We start from the raw sequence: 16,048 nt of genomic DNA on the forward strand, positions 1-16,048 counted from the left end.
ATCAGAGTAGAAAAGGTGCTACTCAAAAACATATTAGAAGTATAATATATACTACTAAGTAATAACAACATTCCATTTATATACCGCCCTTCAGGACAACTTAATGCCTACTCAGAGCGGTTTACAAAGTATGTTGTTGTTATCCTCACGACAATGAGGTGGGTGGGACTGAGAGAGCTCTGAAAGAGCTGTGACTGACCCAAGGTCACCCTGCTGGCCTCAAGTACAGGAGTGGGGAATCAAACCTGGTTCTCCCGATTAGAGTCCCATCGCTCTTAACCACTACACCAAACTGATTTGCAGAGCAATCCTAAACAAAGTTCCACCCTAGAACAAGTATCTGTTTTAGGTATCTGTTGGTATCTGAAGAAATAAGCTGTGACTCGAAAAGCTCCTACCCTACCACAAATTTTGTTAGTCTACTGGACTCTTGCTCTTTTCTACTGCCTAAAACAGGGTGTGATTCTGTCTAGAATTACACAGTTGCTGCCTTCTAAGAACATAACTATTATTAATTTCTCTGAGAGGAAACTGTCAGTTCTTCTGCTCAGATATTCAACAGAGCTGATGGAGGAGGGAACGTTTCTTTGTCCCAGTAGACTAATTAGTATGCACACATGCAATGTGCTTTTGGAAAGGAACAAGTGAGACTCATTCTGAAAGGAGCTGACACAGAAAGCCAATCTGCAGTCAAGAGGGTGGGAAGAATGGTGAAAAATCCCTACAAGGTCCCAGTATAAATTCCTCGTCTTTCGATATTGGGAAACGATTTCCTCTAATGAACCAGAAAGGGTGTGGTTTTTTGTTTTTTACTATTGATAGAACAAAGAATTATGAAAATGTCTATGGTGAGAAGCACACATATACAGGGACAAAGCTATATTTTAAGACGTGCTAATGGAGAAGCAAGACAACGAATAAGCCCTATCCCCCTATGACCAATATAAATAAATAGTACCTAGCCGAGTAACATTATTTCATACCCGCAGTGGCGACCCATCACCTCCAGCACAAAGGTTCTCTGGTGACTGTTGGAGAACAAGAAAGCAAAGCAACGTAAGATACAATGAGCTATAGAACATGATCTGCTCATTTCTCCCAATTAAATCTTCCAACAACGCGCTTGTTGGAAAACCTCTACACTTTCACTGTGTTCACACATGGAGATGAAAGAAAGAGGCAGCATTTTAATTCTCATATGTTGCCACAAACATCTTTCAGGCCAATATGACATTGTAGATTTCACATTACTTGTTCTTGAGAACTACACAGATTTTTGGCCTCGTATGGGTCTGAATTAATGATATAGATTTTACATATTGTGCACACAGTAACAATCTACAAAAGCCGAAGCACAAATGTATAGGAAGCAAAAAGTTATGTCCTGCATAACAATGTAACATCTGCTGTTTAGTAAACTCGGAGACTAAAAACAACAGTGAAAAAATTTGCACCGGAGGAAATCAAATCCAGCAATTCCTATACATTATGCAAACTAAGTTGCTTTGCACATATTTACTTAGCATCATTTACAAGGAAGGGTAAAGAACTTCTGGGATTTCTTTCACTCACGGTCAGACTCAAACATAAGGACTAGAAGCTTGCTTATTTTTAAAAACCGAAAGCTCTCAAAATGCTGAATTCTTGGTCCTGGCATAAATCTTTTGTGTTTTCAAACAGCTACCATGAAATCCATCCAGTCCTGCAGTCTGCCCACAAGCCTTACCTTTGGGCAGTGGTAGTAATAGCATCCACAATCTCCATTATCCTGTGAAGAGCAGAGTCTGTCCCGATGGTCATGTCAGTCCCGCAAAAGTCATTATCGATGGAGCCAACCATGCCGACAATGTTCAGGTGACTAGACTTCTTGGCCTCCTCTAGTGTGATGCCACCTGGAAAGATATTGGCCAGAGAAGAGCCAAAGGAATGTCAACAGATGGGAAGCACCTTAACGTTGCCAGTCTTCCTTTATCCTGAAACTGACCAAAAGGCAAAAACTTCCCAACACTCTTGCTTTATTCTGTGAGTTATCCCTCAAGAGACAGCATGTAAAGCCAGCCTCTCTTCATACAAGAACTGAGAATGTTGACCGGAGTGAATTGCAAGAATCATATGTTCCCCAGAGTGCACTTTGTTCTGCCGACAAACACCTTCAGATGCATCTGACGAAGAGAGCTGTGGTTCTTGAAAGTTTATGCTCCAATAACGTGGGTTAGTCTTAAAGGTGCTGCTGGACTCTTTACTGTTTTGCAACTACAGTCTAACACAGCTAACTGCTCTGGATCTATGCTCCATGCATCTGATGAAGAGACCTGTGGTTCTCGAAAGCTTATGCTACAATAAAGTTGGTTAGTCTTAAAGGTGCTACTGGACTCTTTACTATTTTGCAACTACAGTCTAACATGGCTAACTCCTCTGGATCTAATTTTTTAAATGCAACAGTACACAACCTTGACTCTTATGGGAGTTGTTCAGTGCTCCTAAGAGCTTTGCTCAGACTTGCAAACTGGAGCGTATTCAGATTTGAACCATGGAAGAGATTAGTTGAAGCTACTCTACCTGCCCCAACTCTTCATTTCTGTAAGTCAACTGTTCACTAGTCTGTGTAATGGGAATTGGAGCTCTGCTGTGCCTCAGAGCAGAACCACAAGTGACAAAAAGCACAGATTGGACACTTGTCAGCTTCCCTCAAGTTTTGATGGGAAAGGTAGGCGTCCTGGTCTTGCAGCTTGGCTCTCCGACTGCTGTCCAGCGGACTTTTCAACTGTCACTTGTCCAACATTCCGCCAAGCTGCCTACATTTCCCGCCAAAACTGGAGGGAAGCTGGCAAGTGTCCAACCTGTGCCTTTTGCCACTTGTGGTTCTGCTCTCAGAGAGGGCTTGAAGATCAGACAGAAAAAGAATGCGAGTTGTTTTTACCCCTACAATTATGCATACAGGAGAAACTTGCTGTTTCTGTTGGAGGTTAAGAGCAGACATATTGAGGAGCAGGTCTCATTTCAAGGAGGAATGCACAGGAACACGGTTCCAGTAGTTCCCCATAGGGGTCACATGTCAGGTGGCCCTGCCCACCTCACTCTCAGCCATTTTGAGCCCGTTTCAGCCTGGATTGGGGCCGAAATGGCCCGGATTGACGGGTGATGGATCACTCTCCCACTCAGCAGCGGCCTGATCCTGACCATTTTGGCCATTTTCAGCCCCCTTTTGCCATTTTGGGCCCAATTTCAGCCTTGAATGGCCAGGATTGTGTCCAAAACAGCCAGGATAGGTGAGATCAGGGGGTGTGGCATATGCAAATCAGTTATGCTAATGACACACTTCTGGCGATGGCAAGGGGTGTGGCATATGCTAATGAGTTATGCTAATGAGTTGTGCTAATGAGTTCCTGCAGCTCTTTTTCTACGAAATGACCCCTGATGATATGTATTTTCTTGCTCCGCACTTCCAGAGGAAGAAAATGGCAAACTACCTCTGCTCGCTTTGTGCCTGTGGAAGGGGCTCACCATGAGTCAACTACAACTCAATGGACCATTATTATTCTTATCTCGCTCTTAAATTTCATATTTTTGTGATTCCGTTTTCTGCATCGTTTGACATCTCATACTTTTATTGCACTGTTTCTTCTTTCTGTAATCCTAGTCCTATTGCATTGCTACTGTCAGATTGCATTGCTTTACACTCTATAATCCTCCCTGAGTCTCAATGAGAAAACCAGGCCATCAAACTAAACAAATAAATAAAATCGAACTACTATCAGGTTTCAGCATATAGTCCTCTTTGCACGGTTCATACATCTACACCAAACCATAATACCTGCTTTAACCAACTCCTGTAGCAAGTTGCTCCATTCTGCCCGGAAGGTGTCTGCTCCAGTCAAGCTCCCGTCGCCCCCAATCACACACAGATTGGTTATTCCTCTCTTGACCAGGTTGCGAGCGGCTTTTAGGCGTCCTTCTCGTGTGCGGAAGTCTTGGCACCTGGCACTTCCAATCACAGTGCCACCCTGGCGGGGGGAAAAGAGCGCAAGTGTAACCCCTGTGAGGTTAATTGGTTTAGCCCAGTGGGGTGGAGTCAGAAGCTAGAGGCAGGCTGCAGAGGAGGAGGCTGTTTGCTGGGGAACTTAATAAATTATAAGCTCTTACCACCTTGAATAAGGTAATCAAATGTTGTATGTAAAATATGATTTAAAGTGGTGTTTGTGTATTGTGTGTAGTTGGTGTTACTGGGGTTGTATTATTTTTGCAGGTCTATAATTCCCAACAAGAAGCTGGAAGCCTGGGGTACAGCTGCTTCAAATGGATGAGAGAGGACACATCATCACTTCTTAGATGCCTTTTCAAGGACATTGTTCATTTGGAGTTTTTTTGTAGGGTTGCACTTAAGAGTTAATTTTTGTTAAAGTTGTATTTTATTAATTGTTAAAAAGTTTAAAAGGGGGAAAAAAGTTATTTCTTAAAATTTTGTGAAAGTTGCTTTCTAAGCCCCATAGAACCCATGAAAAGAGAAGTTACACAAGCTTGGCATTAGAAGATAACATTCGGGCCAGGAGTTGGCAACTAGCAAGACTGGGCCCGTTTGGGGCCTAAACTGGCCCACTGTGATGCAAAGATCTCCAGGGCCCTCCTGGCAGCGCTCCCGTGCTCTGCAGTGGACCGAATCAGGCCCGTTTGGGGCCAAAATTGGCCCTCTGTGAAGTGCGGGAGCACTCCAGAGCCTGTCACACCACCTCAGCAGAAGTCCTGCACTCCACAGGGGTGGCATGAGGCCCTGTGCGATTACGTCACTTCCCAGAAGTGATGTCATCATACAGCCCAGGAGTGCATGTGAAGACATCTGCAAACACAAGTTTGCAGGAAACCCACCTCCTGCCTGGAGGGTGAGGGAACTTGGCAACCCTATCCTTAAGTGACATCATTGCACCTGGTGGCGGGCAAGTTCCCACATTTCAGAGGGGACCAAATTGACCCGTCAACTGTGGGAATATGTCCGCTGCCGGTTACGGTGATGTCCATTAAGGAAATGATGTCATGGCGCCCATCAGGAGTGAGGAATTCACCCTTGGTAAGTGCCAGCTCCCCCCACCCCTGCAGGAAGACTAAGGAGACCTGAGCTGATTCCGCACACATTGGATAATGCACTTCCAATCCTCTTTAGAGATCATTTGGAACTGAATTTTTCGAGTGTGAAAAAAAAATCCACTTCCAACTGATAGCTAAAGTGCATTGAAAGCGCATTATCCAACGTGTGCGGAGTCACCCTAACCAGACTCCTCCGCACCTCATCTTCTCATAACACAAACAACCACCACATTTGAAGTATGACTGCAAGCAAAGGTCAGCTCCGATTTCAAGTTATTTTGGGTCTCAGACATTCATTGTGACCCCAGTGGCAGAGATATTCATTACACTGAAGATGGCCACCCTTGCCAATGACCTCAACTGATGAAAAGGTCAAGATGTTACAATAATGTTCTTCACGGCAGGAATCCCTTCCCTCAGACAACCAATGACCTTTCACAAACTACAGGACTTCCCTCAAAGGGCAAAGAATAGGGGAGGTGGGGGGGAGAAACATTTTCGACTGACAATTGTTTGGATTTCCCCAAGTTTCTCACTGTTTTCACTCCATTTGGTTCTCAACTGGTTTACTGCTGCTCCTTACCTTTCCAATATCATTTGTGAGCCTTACAGAGGGGCATTCGCCAGAGCCCGATTTGAGGCACTTCCTTCTGCCGTATTGCAGGGTAAATTTGCTCGTGCGCCGATGCATGAACGCCGATGCATGAACGCCTTTGCTTGCCCATGCATGACCAACATGGTGGAATCGGTCACCCATGTTCTTATTCTGCAAACTATATCAAGAGGAAAGGGCTCGTCTTACACTGCCTCTCTTGTCTAACTTTAACCCCTTGCAGTCCTATCTCGACTTTAGACCAGAAATCTTGTGCAACTTCCTTTTAGAAGACACTCAGAGCTCAGTGACTTATGCTGTGGCCAGATTCAGTTCTTTAGCCATTAGGAAACGCAGACTCCTTTGAGCTGAAAATGTGGTATGATTGCTTTTGCCATTTTTTCTTAACTCTCTTTTATCTTCATTATTTTTATTTCATCAATTCTTCCAGCACTAATGCTCTGAACTTATTATTAAGCCCTGATGTAATAACTTATTTTTTTATCACAGATTTGTTTTGTTTTACTGGCTTTACTGGTTCTCAACTGGATGCGCCAATCCAGATTCAAAAGACGGCTGCGGTACAACATCCAGGGATGTGTGGATTTATTTATTCATTTTTGTCATTTATAGTCCGCCTTTCTCACTGAGACTCAAGGCGGATTACATAGTGCGAGATCAGTATCAAGGACATTTCCATAAACAATGCCATAGGGTAAATATATAAGGCTTTTCTTATGTTCTTACAAATCTTAGCCATGGTGCTTACAAGGATGGAAAGAAGGCTGTCTCTCAACATTTTGCAATTTCAAGGAGACTTACCAGTTGCAGCATCATGGACACACTTTCCCATGTTGCTTCTTTAATATTGTCACCACCGTCCACTAGCCCTTGATAGCCCTGGGACAGAAAACACACAGGACTGTGTTACTGAAAGAGAAGCATTCAGCTGGCCTGTTCTGAAAAAGGTCAGCTCCTACAAGACTCATGGCAGTTGTCTTTTTTAAAAAATTATTTTATTAAAATAGAAAATAGCATCGGACTGTAGAAAGAGTGTCAAAAGCAGACTATAAAACAGAAAGAAACATTAGACAGTAAAAGATAGTATCAAAACAAAATATGTAATGAAGTATTAAAACTACACAATAATATAACAAAAAGTAACATTAAAAATAAACATATCAAAAACAGAATGTATAGCAGATTATTAAAACTAGCTAACATTTCTCCTTTCCATCCCTTCACTTATGTTAAAATACATTATACTCGCCATTTTATATTCAGCATAGTATATTATATTATATTCACCATCAAGCATCTGGATTGGTGCTTGATGCAAAAGAACCTCCAGATGCAAAAGAACCTCCTCAGGATACAGTGAAGCCTCCCTCCATTAGCATTCCACACCCTGGGAAACTCTTACAGGATGACTCAGCCCAATCCCAACCCTCCTGAGTAGATATAAACGACCTGCCAACATCTTTTCCACACTGTGACACTGAGAGATCTCTGTCTTTTGGTGCTACACCTCTGAAGATGCCAGCCACAGCTGCTGGTGAAACATCAGGAACTACAATGCCAAGACCACGGCTATACAGCCCGGAAAATCCACAACAACCACCGTTCTCCGGCCGTGAAAGCCTTCGACAATATTAAAGTACATTTGCTAAGGCAGCATAGGGTGCATCAGCTTGCATTTTTCTCTCAAGTATTGGGCATGTTTACAATTTCACTTGTAGAAAACTAAGGCAATCAAAACTTTGAAATTCCATAAACATGTCATATATATCTTAAGTTATAAATAATACATATCTCGTTGAAGCAGTAAAAATTAGTTTAGGTTTGATGAGACAATAATTACTGCATTTATTTCGAGTTCTGTTCAAATTTCACCCACCCCCTCAGAAAACAAATGGGGACATTCCCCCCCCAACACCCTCCCCCCCCCCCCCGTGGTTTCAAAATTTCCAGAAATTTTAAATAGCTAGCTGGAAAGAAATGGGAGGATGAAAAGATTGTGGCCAAAAAGAAGGAGAACATGAAGTCGCCTCACCTTAAAATCCCCGATTCATAAGAAGCAGTACAATTCTCCAGGCTGCATCCTCGCAATGTGGCTAGAATTTATTCTTCCCCCAGCATGCTTTTCTTTTTAGCTTTTACAATTTAACTTTGTTTCTCATTAAATAAACCCTATCTAACAACAAAGAGTCTTATTTAAAAGTTTTCTGCATACAATCCTCAGCGGTGCAATTTTATGCCTTAAAAATCTCTCTCCTGAAGCATCTCCTTGGTTGCATAGCCGCAGTCACGCTGGGATCACGCTCATCATATGTTCACAATGAAACACATTTTTGAGCAAAACACCTGCCTGCTCTTATATCAAATGGTTTTTGAGCTCCCACCCCAGCAAGGACAATTTTTTAGTTATTGTGCTAGAAGTCCTAAAGAGAAGAGAACCCCTCCAGAAGATTGTAACCTAGAAATAAATGCAGTTTTAACTGAGCCGAGAGAAGCAACGGCTAAGGATGAAATGATCGCATCAACTTACCTCATGAACAAAGTACACTTTGGCACCTGTGTATATCCCCACACGGACCACTCCCCGGACAGCAGCATTCATGCCTATGCAGAAGGGAGGAAGAAGAAAAGTCGTTCATGTCCACAAAGCAAAACTAGATGATGATCCATATAAAAGTTGCAGCCAGAGGAATTTCCTAACAGCCATTGCACTGCTGTAAGGCTATGGAGACATGACTACCTAGTTCACATGAACCAAATGAAGCTGCCTTATACAGAATCAAACCATTGGTTCATCAAGGTCACTGTTGTCTACTCATGCTGGCTGCAGCTGTTCAAGGTCTTTCACATCACACTAAGATGTCATAGGTCAGCAGTGTGATATAATAGCATACGTCAGCAGCGCGATGTGGTAGCTAAAAAGGCAAATGTGATTTTGGGCTGTATCAACGTCACATCCAGGTCAGCAAAAGGTCACTTCCGGGTCAGCAGAAGGCCACTTCCGGGTCAGCAGAAGGTCTGCAGGAAGTCCATCCCTTGTTGCCTAGGACACTGATTGATCGGTGCCAGGCTGTCTGCAGTGACAAACCAAAAAACAAAACAAACGAACCAGCCTAAAGTTTGTGGTGGTTTGTCAGAAATGGGCTCTGATGAACCGCTGGTTTGCAAACCACGAACCAACCCGGTTCATCACAAACTTTGGTTCGTATTTTGGTCTGTGCCCATCTCGACTTCTGACACAAAACAAGAGCGATTGGATGCCTTCCAGAAACACTGCCTAAGGCAAATCACTGAGATTCATTGATGGGATCACATCTCCAATACATGCACAAGAGATCATCCAGGAGAGGCGTTTGGCTAAGTGGTTCCGAAGTGGATTCCTTGAGAGACTGTGATAACGTATGCACAGAGAGACAAGAAGCATGTAGGACAAAGGAATTAGAAGGAGAAAAGACATGAAAGACTTTAGAAGAGTTGCTCTGCAGTGTAAAAAACTGCCTAAGGAAGCTATGGGATCCCTTTGAAGGCGGAAGGTACGTATGTTGGCTGTTGGGTATGGAGGAGCTACAGAAGCAGGAAAAGATGAAAGTCTATAGGGGCTTTCAGGGAAGGGAAAGAGGAAATAGCAGAAGAGAGGAAAATTAGATTTATGCTACAAGTCCTTGTGGTTCCACCATTTGTCCTTTCCTAAATTACAATAGGAAAGATTAATACGTGCAACTCAACTGTTCTTCTTAGACGTTTAATTATTTGTGAAGCAACCCTGGATCTTTTCATGCCTGCTGTTAATCCACCTTGTAAAATAAGACCAACGTCTCACCTTGTATGTTAATATATTACTGCATCTGTCTAGATCTGTACTTTTCTTTCTTTCTTTCTCTTCCTTCCTTCCTTCCTTCCTTCCTTCCTTCCTTCCTTCCTTCCTTCCTTCCTTCCTTCCTTCCTTTCTTTCCCTCTTCCTCTTTCTCTCTTTTCTTCTTATGCAAAAAGAAGTTTTGTGGCACTGCAATTCACCTTAGGTGACATCATGACCCAGCTGAAGGTCACAACTGAAGCCAAAATCTCAAAGTTTTCTTATGGATTTAGGAGCTGAGGATTCTTATTGATCCAGTATCAGGACAGGCGAGCCTCCCATATATCCTGATCACATCCTCAGATGACTTGCACATTTTATTTTTGGCATATTGACATTTAAAGCAACTGACTGCAAACTGCCTGCCCAGCCCCTGGACTTGCCGGCTCCAAATTATACTACAGCAGTTGAAGAGGCGCAACCCAACACCACGCTCAGAAAATTCCCTCCACGCATGTGACTACCCCAGAGAAAATCCGCGAACACAGGTGCTGCTGCTTTGGGAAACTTGCTTTATCTGAAGACTGAGGAGGTTGAGAAATTCCCTCATGTTTCTATCAGCCCTCCAGAAATCATATTAGTAGTCAAAGCCAGATTCTTCCCTGGTGGCACTCAGGGCCAAACTACAAGCGATGCCTGACACAGGTTGGACACTTGTCAGCTTCCCTCAAGTTTTGGCGGGAAATGTAGGCCGCTTGGTGGAATGTTGGACAAGTGACAGTTGAAAAGTTGGAGAGCCAAGCTGCATGACCTGGACGCCTACATTTCCCGTCAAAACTTGAGGGAAGCTGACAAGTGTCCAACCTGTGTCAGGCGTCACTTGTAGCTTGGCCCTCAGTCCCTAGGGTCTCTAACAAGTGACAGGCAAGAGAATAAACTTTGTGTTGGCGTGCAGGAATTACCTTGCACTCCCTAATGTTTTGCAGAAGGAAATGGAAAACTCACGCTGGCAATAAAAAGCCCGCCATCATGTCCTGGATGGCACCAACAAAAAAAAAAAGCTTCCCTTATAATCTCTCTCACCTACCGAACAGCACTAACTCTTGTAAGGAGAAAGAGAACATCCAAGAATATCCACAGGAAGGCAATCTGAAAATCATATTTCTCCTTGAGTACAGTATTGCTCCTTAACTTCAGTGGAGACACATACACCTTGTTTTTCCTTTCAACCACAGGTCTGCTGGGGAGGGTGACACGGTACCCACTGATGGACTCTGGTGAGTACCTGTTCATGATGTCATCCAAAAAACACCTCTCTCTTAATCTGTAACTGCAGGTCCTCTCTTATAGGAAGGCATTCACCTTGGCTAAATATGCGGATATGCCATCAATGGTATTATAGAAGGGAGATACAAAAAGATGCCATATGCAGAAAGATTTTGCCTTTGCGCTACGCGCGAAGAAGAATCACTGGAACATGTTTTTTTCGTTGTCCTTTTTACAAGGAACTTCGAGACAAGATGATTTCTCCCTTCTTGTCAGAACAACAGTTTATTCAGATAAGACTTGCTTGGAGAAACTTTTAATAGATGAAAATCCAGCTAAGACTTGCTTGGAGAAACTTTTAATAGACAAAAATCCAGCTATCTTCAGGCTTATAGCCAAGTTCTGTGCTTATGTGATAAAATCTCGCCACAAGTGACAAGGTCATACATACAGACCTATGATAGTGACTAAGGGTGTCCCCTGATGAGAAAGGACATGATTTCTAAGAGAGGAATTTTGAGAAGGAGAAGTACTTAAAAGGTGTGGACATTCTTGCTATAGTGCAGGTAAAGGTATTCCACTGTGCAAGCACCAAGTCATTACTGACCCATGGGGGGACGTTGCATCATGACGTTTTCTTGGCAGACTTTTTACAGGGTGGTTTGCCATTGCCTTACCCAGTCATCTACACTTTACCCCCAGGAAACTGGGCACTCATTTTACCGACCTCGGAAGGATGGAAGGCTGAGTCAACCTTGAGCCGGCTACCTGAACCTGGATCCCGCCAGGATCGAATTCAGGGCTTGAGCAGAGCTTGGGCGGTAGTACTGCCGCTTACCACTCTGCGCCACAGGGCTCTTCACTATAGTGTACTTCTACCAATTAAGATGTGCCTGGGGTGCATCTGGAGATAGCATTCCCATAGGCTCCCTGGATGCCCAAAAGTATCACCAAAGCCCTTTTTTATGGCAACTCCTACCGGGACTTGAGACGACTGCGACGGATTTTGCCATTAACCTCTTCAGGCCACAAAAGACCACAGCAAAACTCAAACCAGGAAAGCAGGTAGAAGAGAAACTTATCAACTTACCCTGGGCATCTCCTCCAGACGTCAGCACGGCAATGGCCCTGCCAATCCCCATAGTGTCGGCGTGCTCATGTTTTACCGGGTTCTGCGACATTCTTCGAGCTGAGAAGTCAACAACAACAATATTTTCAAGGGGCTGACGAAGGGAGCACCCGCTCTCTCTCTCTTCAGCGCCTCCTTGTCCCCAAAAGGGCAGCACTGCTCGCGAGATCCAGAGCGTTTCTTGTAGCCTTCTTGTGTTGCCCTTTCAAAAGAACACCCCTCCTACTCCCAATAAACGACAAGTGAAAATGTCAGACTGTAAGCGATCCTGGTTGCAGCGTCAGCCGCACCTAATCCGAAAAGGCACCCAGCCAGCTGCCACGGGTATCCATGAGCAACGGGTAGTGATTTTGAATTAGTAACTGTAGAGTCGTTCCTTCATTATTAAGGTTTTTTTAAAAAAAATAGGCCTTAATTCACAATTAGGGTTTGTGCCAAACTCATCTGCTCAAAGGTCTCAGTAAGATTTTCAAAGGAAGTGAAGAGATTCTGAAATTTCTGTAGTCGGTACAATAAGGGCCAAGCTACACATGATGAATGACACTTGAACAGCAAGTGTATTTATCCCTGTTCACTTGCCCTCCAATCAATCCACTTGCCATTCAAGTGTCATTCGTCATGTGTAGCTTGGCCCTAAGATCCTTTGGAAATACCGGTCCTCAGGATTCAATGAAAGCCTGCATACTGTAAGGGCTACAACACTGGATAGCACTAGAAAGACCCAGGTTCAAATCCCCATATAGCCACAAAGATCACCAGATAACACTTGGATCAGTTACTCTCAACTTAACCTACCTCACAGGCCTATTGTGAGAACAAAAAATAAAAGGGATCCAGTGTACAGTGCCTAGCGTTCCTTAGAGAAAGAGTGAGATTAAAAGTAGTAACATATTTAGAATTACAATCAAGGACAGTTTTGCGATAGAAATGGGTGGATTGTGAATTGCTGGCCGAACCTTTTCAAATGATTAATTACAATTGAATCTTGTGATTAATTACAATTGAAACTTGTGAAAAAATGAGCATTAATAATAAAATATCAACGTAGGTAATTTTTGAGCTGCTGATGGAAAAATATAAAAACTACCATTTTATGTTTTAACTTCATCTTTATAATCCTTCATCCCTCGTTATTAAAACACAAAGGAAACAAAATAGCTTCCAAAGATCTATGTCTTTAAATCTCAGCTTCACCCATTAAAATTTATGCTCACCAATTAAAGATGACTGATAGTGATGAAGTGCCTGAAACTTTAGTCAATTAAAAACTTGGTAGAAGCTTGCAGTCCTAATTGCGGATGTGCTGTGCTGGCCGATAAGTGTTACCACAGCCAAGTCAAGAAAGCTGAACAATCGGTCTGCATGTAGAATAGACACAGCCGAACCCTACTGGCTTTTGGGGGAGCTTGCTAAAATGGCCATCGTCACCAAAAGGCTAAATAAAAGTGTTCCCCAGTGAAAAAATGGAGATGGCTAGATGGCCATCTGACAGCAATGCTTATTCTGTGAAGATCATGAGAGGGAGGGCATGAAGGGCTACATCACTGCTTAGTTCTTGTGGCCCCTTCTTACATGCCCAGGGTAATGGCAATCGCCATTGAGGTCAGGTGGCAATTTTCCCCCAGGCCAGTTTGGCTAGGGATCCTGACCGTGTTTTGCCATCTTCTGGGCATGGAGGAAGGGTCACTGTGTGTGTGTGTGTGTCTGGGGGGGAGTAGTTGTGAATTTCCTGCATTGTGCAGGGGGTTGGACTAGATGACCCTAGAGGTCCCTTCCAACTCTTATGATTCTATGAAAACACAAGCTTGAACACAATCTTTTCCAGAACAGGAATATGAAAAAGGAAACGCCCCCAAAGCTCAACAGCCTTGCTTTTGGAAAAGAAAAACCTTCGTAGAGTTACTCCAATCTAAGCCTACTGATTATTGCAAACCGCATAAGGAAATTGACACCCATCTGGGTCCAATTTGATTTATGTATCATTGGTGGTAATAAAGAATCTTATTATGTTCACAAAGATGGCCTCTACTCTGCTTCTGTGCCCAACAAACAGGTTCTTATGCAGTATTCTGGTGTTTGGATTCTGTACCACCATCCCTTTGTGGGTTGCCAATTCTGGATTGGGAAATCCTTGGAGATTTGGGGGTGGAGCTTGGTGAGGGAGCTCTGTGAGGTATAATGCCGAAGAGTCCATGCTCCAAAGCAACCAGTTTCTTCAGAACTTATCTCTGTAGTCTGGACGTATAATTCTGGAAGAGCTCCAGGCCCTACCTGGAGGCTGGCATTACCTACCCATGTACGTAGGTTGTCTGCTGAATTTATAAGCTTTTCGGAGCTATATATTCATTAAATTTTGAACACATGAAAACTGTGGATCTTAACATGGGACATTTATAAATTCTGCAGAAATTACACGTAACTGGCAAGAAAGCCATGTTACGTATAAAGCTGCTTATTGATAAACAGTGCAATGCTATAGAGTTATTCCAATTTAAACCTATTTGAAATCTATACAGAGTAACCACATTGGATTACACTACCTACGTATCAGCTGAGAATATTCAAAACTAGAACTGTGAAGGCAGTTTATAAAATTGTAATTATAAACTGCTCTCTTTTTAATTTTCCTTGAATTGTTTTTATGCAAAGTGTTTCATATTCTTTCATGAACAAGTACTTGGTCTTAGTTTGAGCTGACCAGCATCTCTTTGAAATGAAATTATTATTATTATTGCTTATGAATGAGGAAATCAACTAACAGTTAATTTTATGGTTGAATGTTAGCAACACATACAATCTGACAGTATGTTGGAACAATTTGAACTTTGCTACCCCCTTAACAAGGAGCACAGATATATCCAATTACATTTGTGTTTTGCCAAATTATTTTGTATCTGTGCATTTTAAAATGTGTTTTAATGTTTTGGCTGCTTACTGTCTTTGGGACCCTGTAGTGGGTGAATAGGCAGCGTAAAAAATATTATCATATTAGGTAAGGATTTTCATAATTTGCAGTAGAAAAGAGCAAGAGTCCAGTAGCACCTATAAGACTAACAACATTTGTGGTAGGGTATGAGCTTTTGTGAGTCACATCTCACTTCTTCAGATTTGCAGATATTTTAGCTTCCTGGGCAATACTTCCTTCTGCATAATCCAAAAAACAAAAGCTATCGCCCCCCAGTATAGATTACCTTGCAGTGGTTTCCCAAGCTTGTCTTTGTAGTAGTTTTTGAATTTTGTGGGAGTGATTCTCCCCCCCCCCTCCATTATATTTTGAATTTTGCTGTTGGCCATTCTCAGAAATTAACTGTACTATATATTTATTTTTACTTATAGGCCTTTCTCACTGGGACCATTTCCACGCGGCCAAAGCCTCCAGAAGATCGCGCAAAACTCATGGAACGAAGCGTCTTCCTAGCGCGATTTCCCGGCACAATCTCGTTTAATGATCCTGTTTAGTGAGCCCGCTCGCGGGGAGGGCGGAATACAAATGTGAAATAAATTAATTAATTAAATAATGGCGCGATTTCTGACTTCATCGCGTCATTAAAGGGGATCGTACTGGGAAATCGCGCTAGGAAGACGCTTCATTCCGTGAGTTTCGCGCGATCTTACGTGTGAAAACGGCCTGGGACTCATGAAGCCGGTTCATGCAGATTCAACTTTCATTAGCTGTTGTAAGATGAAGAAAAACGTTTTTGGGAGAATAGCTTTGGCAGGTTGGATGCAACCCATAGAGCTTGCAGTACCCATACTATCTTCAGGTTCGTCCTAATTCTTCTCACCTACCTGTCCCCATTCAGTTCATTACCTAGCATAGATAATCGTGCCTCCCATCCCTCTATGACAACATCAGTCAAACAGATATCATATGCCTTTGCGTTGGACAGCATGGTGGTAGCTGGCGCCTTTGCCTCCTTCCCTAAGAAAAGTGATTGTGGAATGTTCACTCAGGCATTGCTAGGAAACCAAGACACCTCTGTTCTTAGCTCCCAGGTCACAACCACCGGAGGCTGGTGGGTTCACCATTGTTGACTGTTTTGCAGACCATCAGGCCAGAAGATCTTACTGGGATAGTTTCACCTAAGCATGGCATGTACGCATGGCCCGGTAGAAGAAAGCAGTTTTCAGAAAGACAATCATTCCTCAATGCAAAGCCCCAGACCAACAG

The 16,048-nt window shown here is 43.1% G+C and overlaps 1 protein-coding gene across 1 annotated transcript in view; it reads right to left on the reverse strand.

Moving 5' to 3' along the window:
• LOC129346129 (ATP-dependent 6-phosphofructokinase, muscle type) overlaps nt 1–16,048 on the reverse strand; it is a 42,474-nt gene that overhangs the window by 19,789 nt on the left and 6,637 nt on the right. The window contains exons 2-7 of the mRNA XM_055003421.1: nt 11,839–11,937; nt 8,220–8,293; nt 6,494–6,571; nt 3,815–4,004; nt 1,727–1,892; nt 984–1,028 (exon numbers count right to left, since the gene is read on the reverse strand). Of these exons, the coding sequence (XP_054859396.1) occupies nt 984–1,028; nt 1,727–1,892; nt 3,815–4,004; nt 6,494–6,571; nt 8,220–8,293; nt 11,839–11,937 (652 nt within the window). The remainder of the gene's footprint in view (nt 1–983; nt 1,029–1,726; nt 1,893–3,814; nt 4,005–6,493; nt 6,572–8,219; nt 8,294–11,838; nt 11,938–16,048) is intronic.

Source organism: Eublepharis macularius, chromosome 19, assembly GCF_028583425.1.
Source record: "Eublepharis macularius isolate TG4126 chromosome 19, MPM_Emac_v1.0, whole genome shotgun sequence".
Taxonomy (NCBI): domain Eukaryota; kingdom Metazoa; phylum Chordata; class Lepidosauria; order Squamata; family Eublepharidae; genus Eublepharis; species Eublepharis macularius.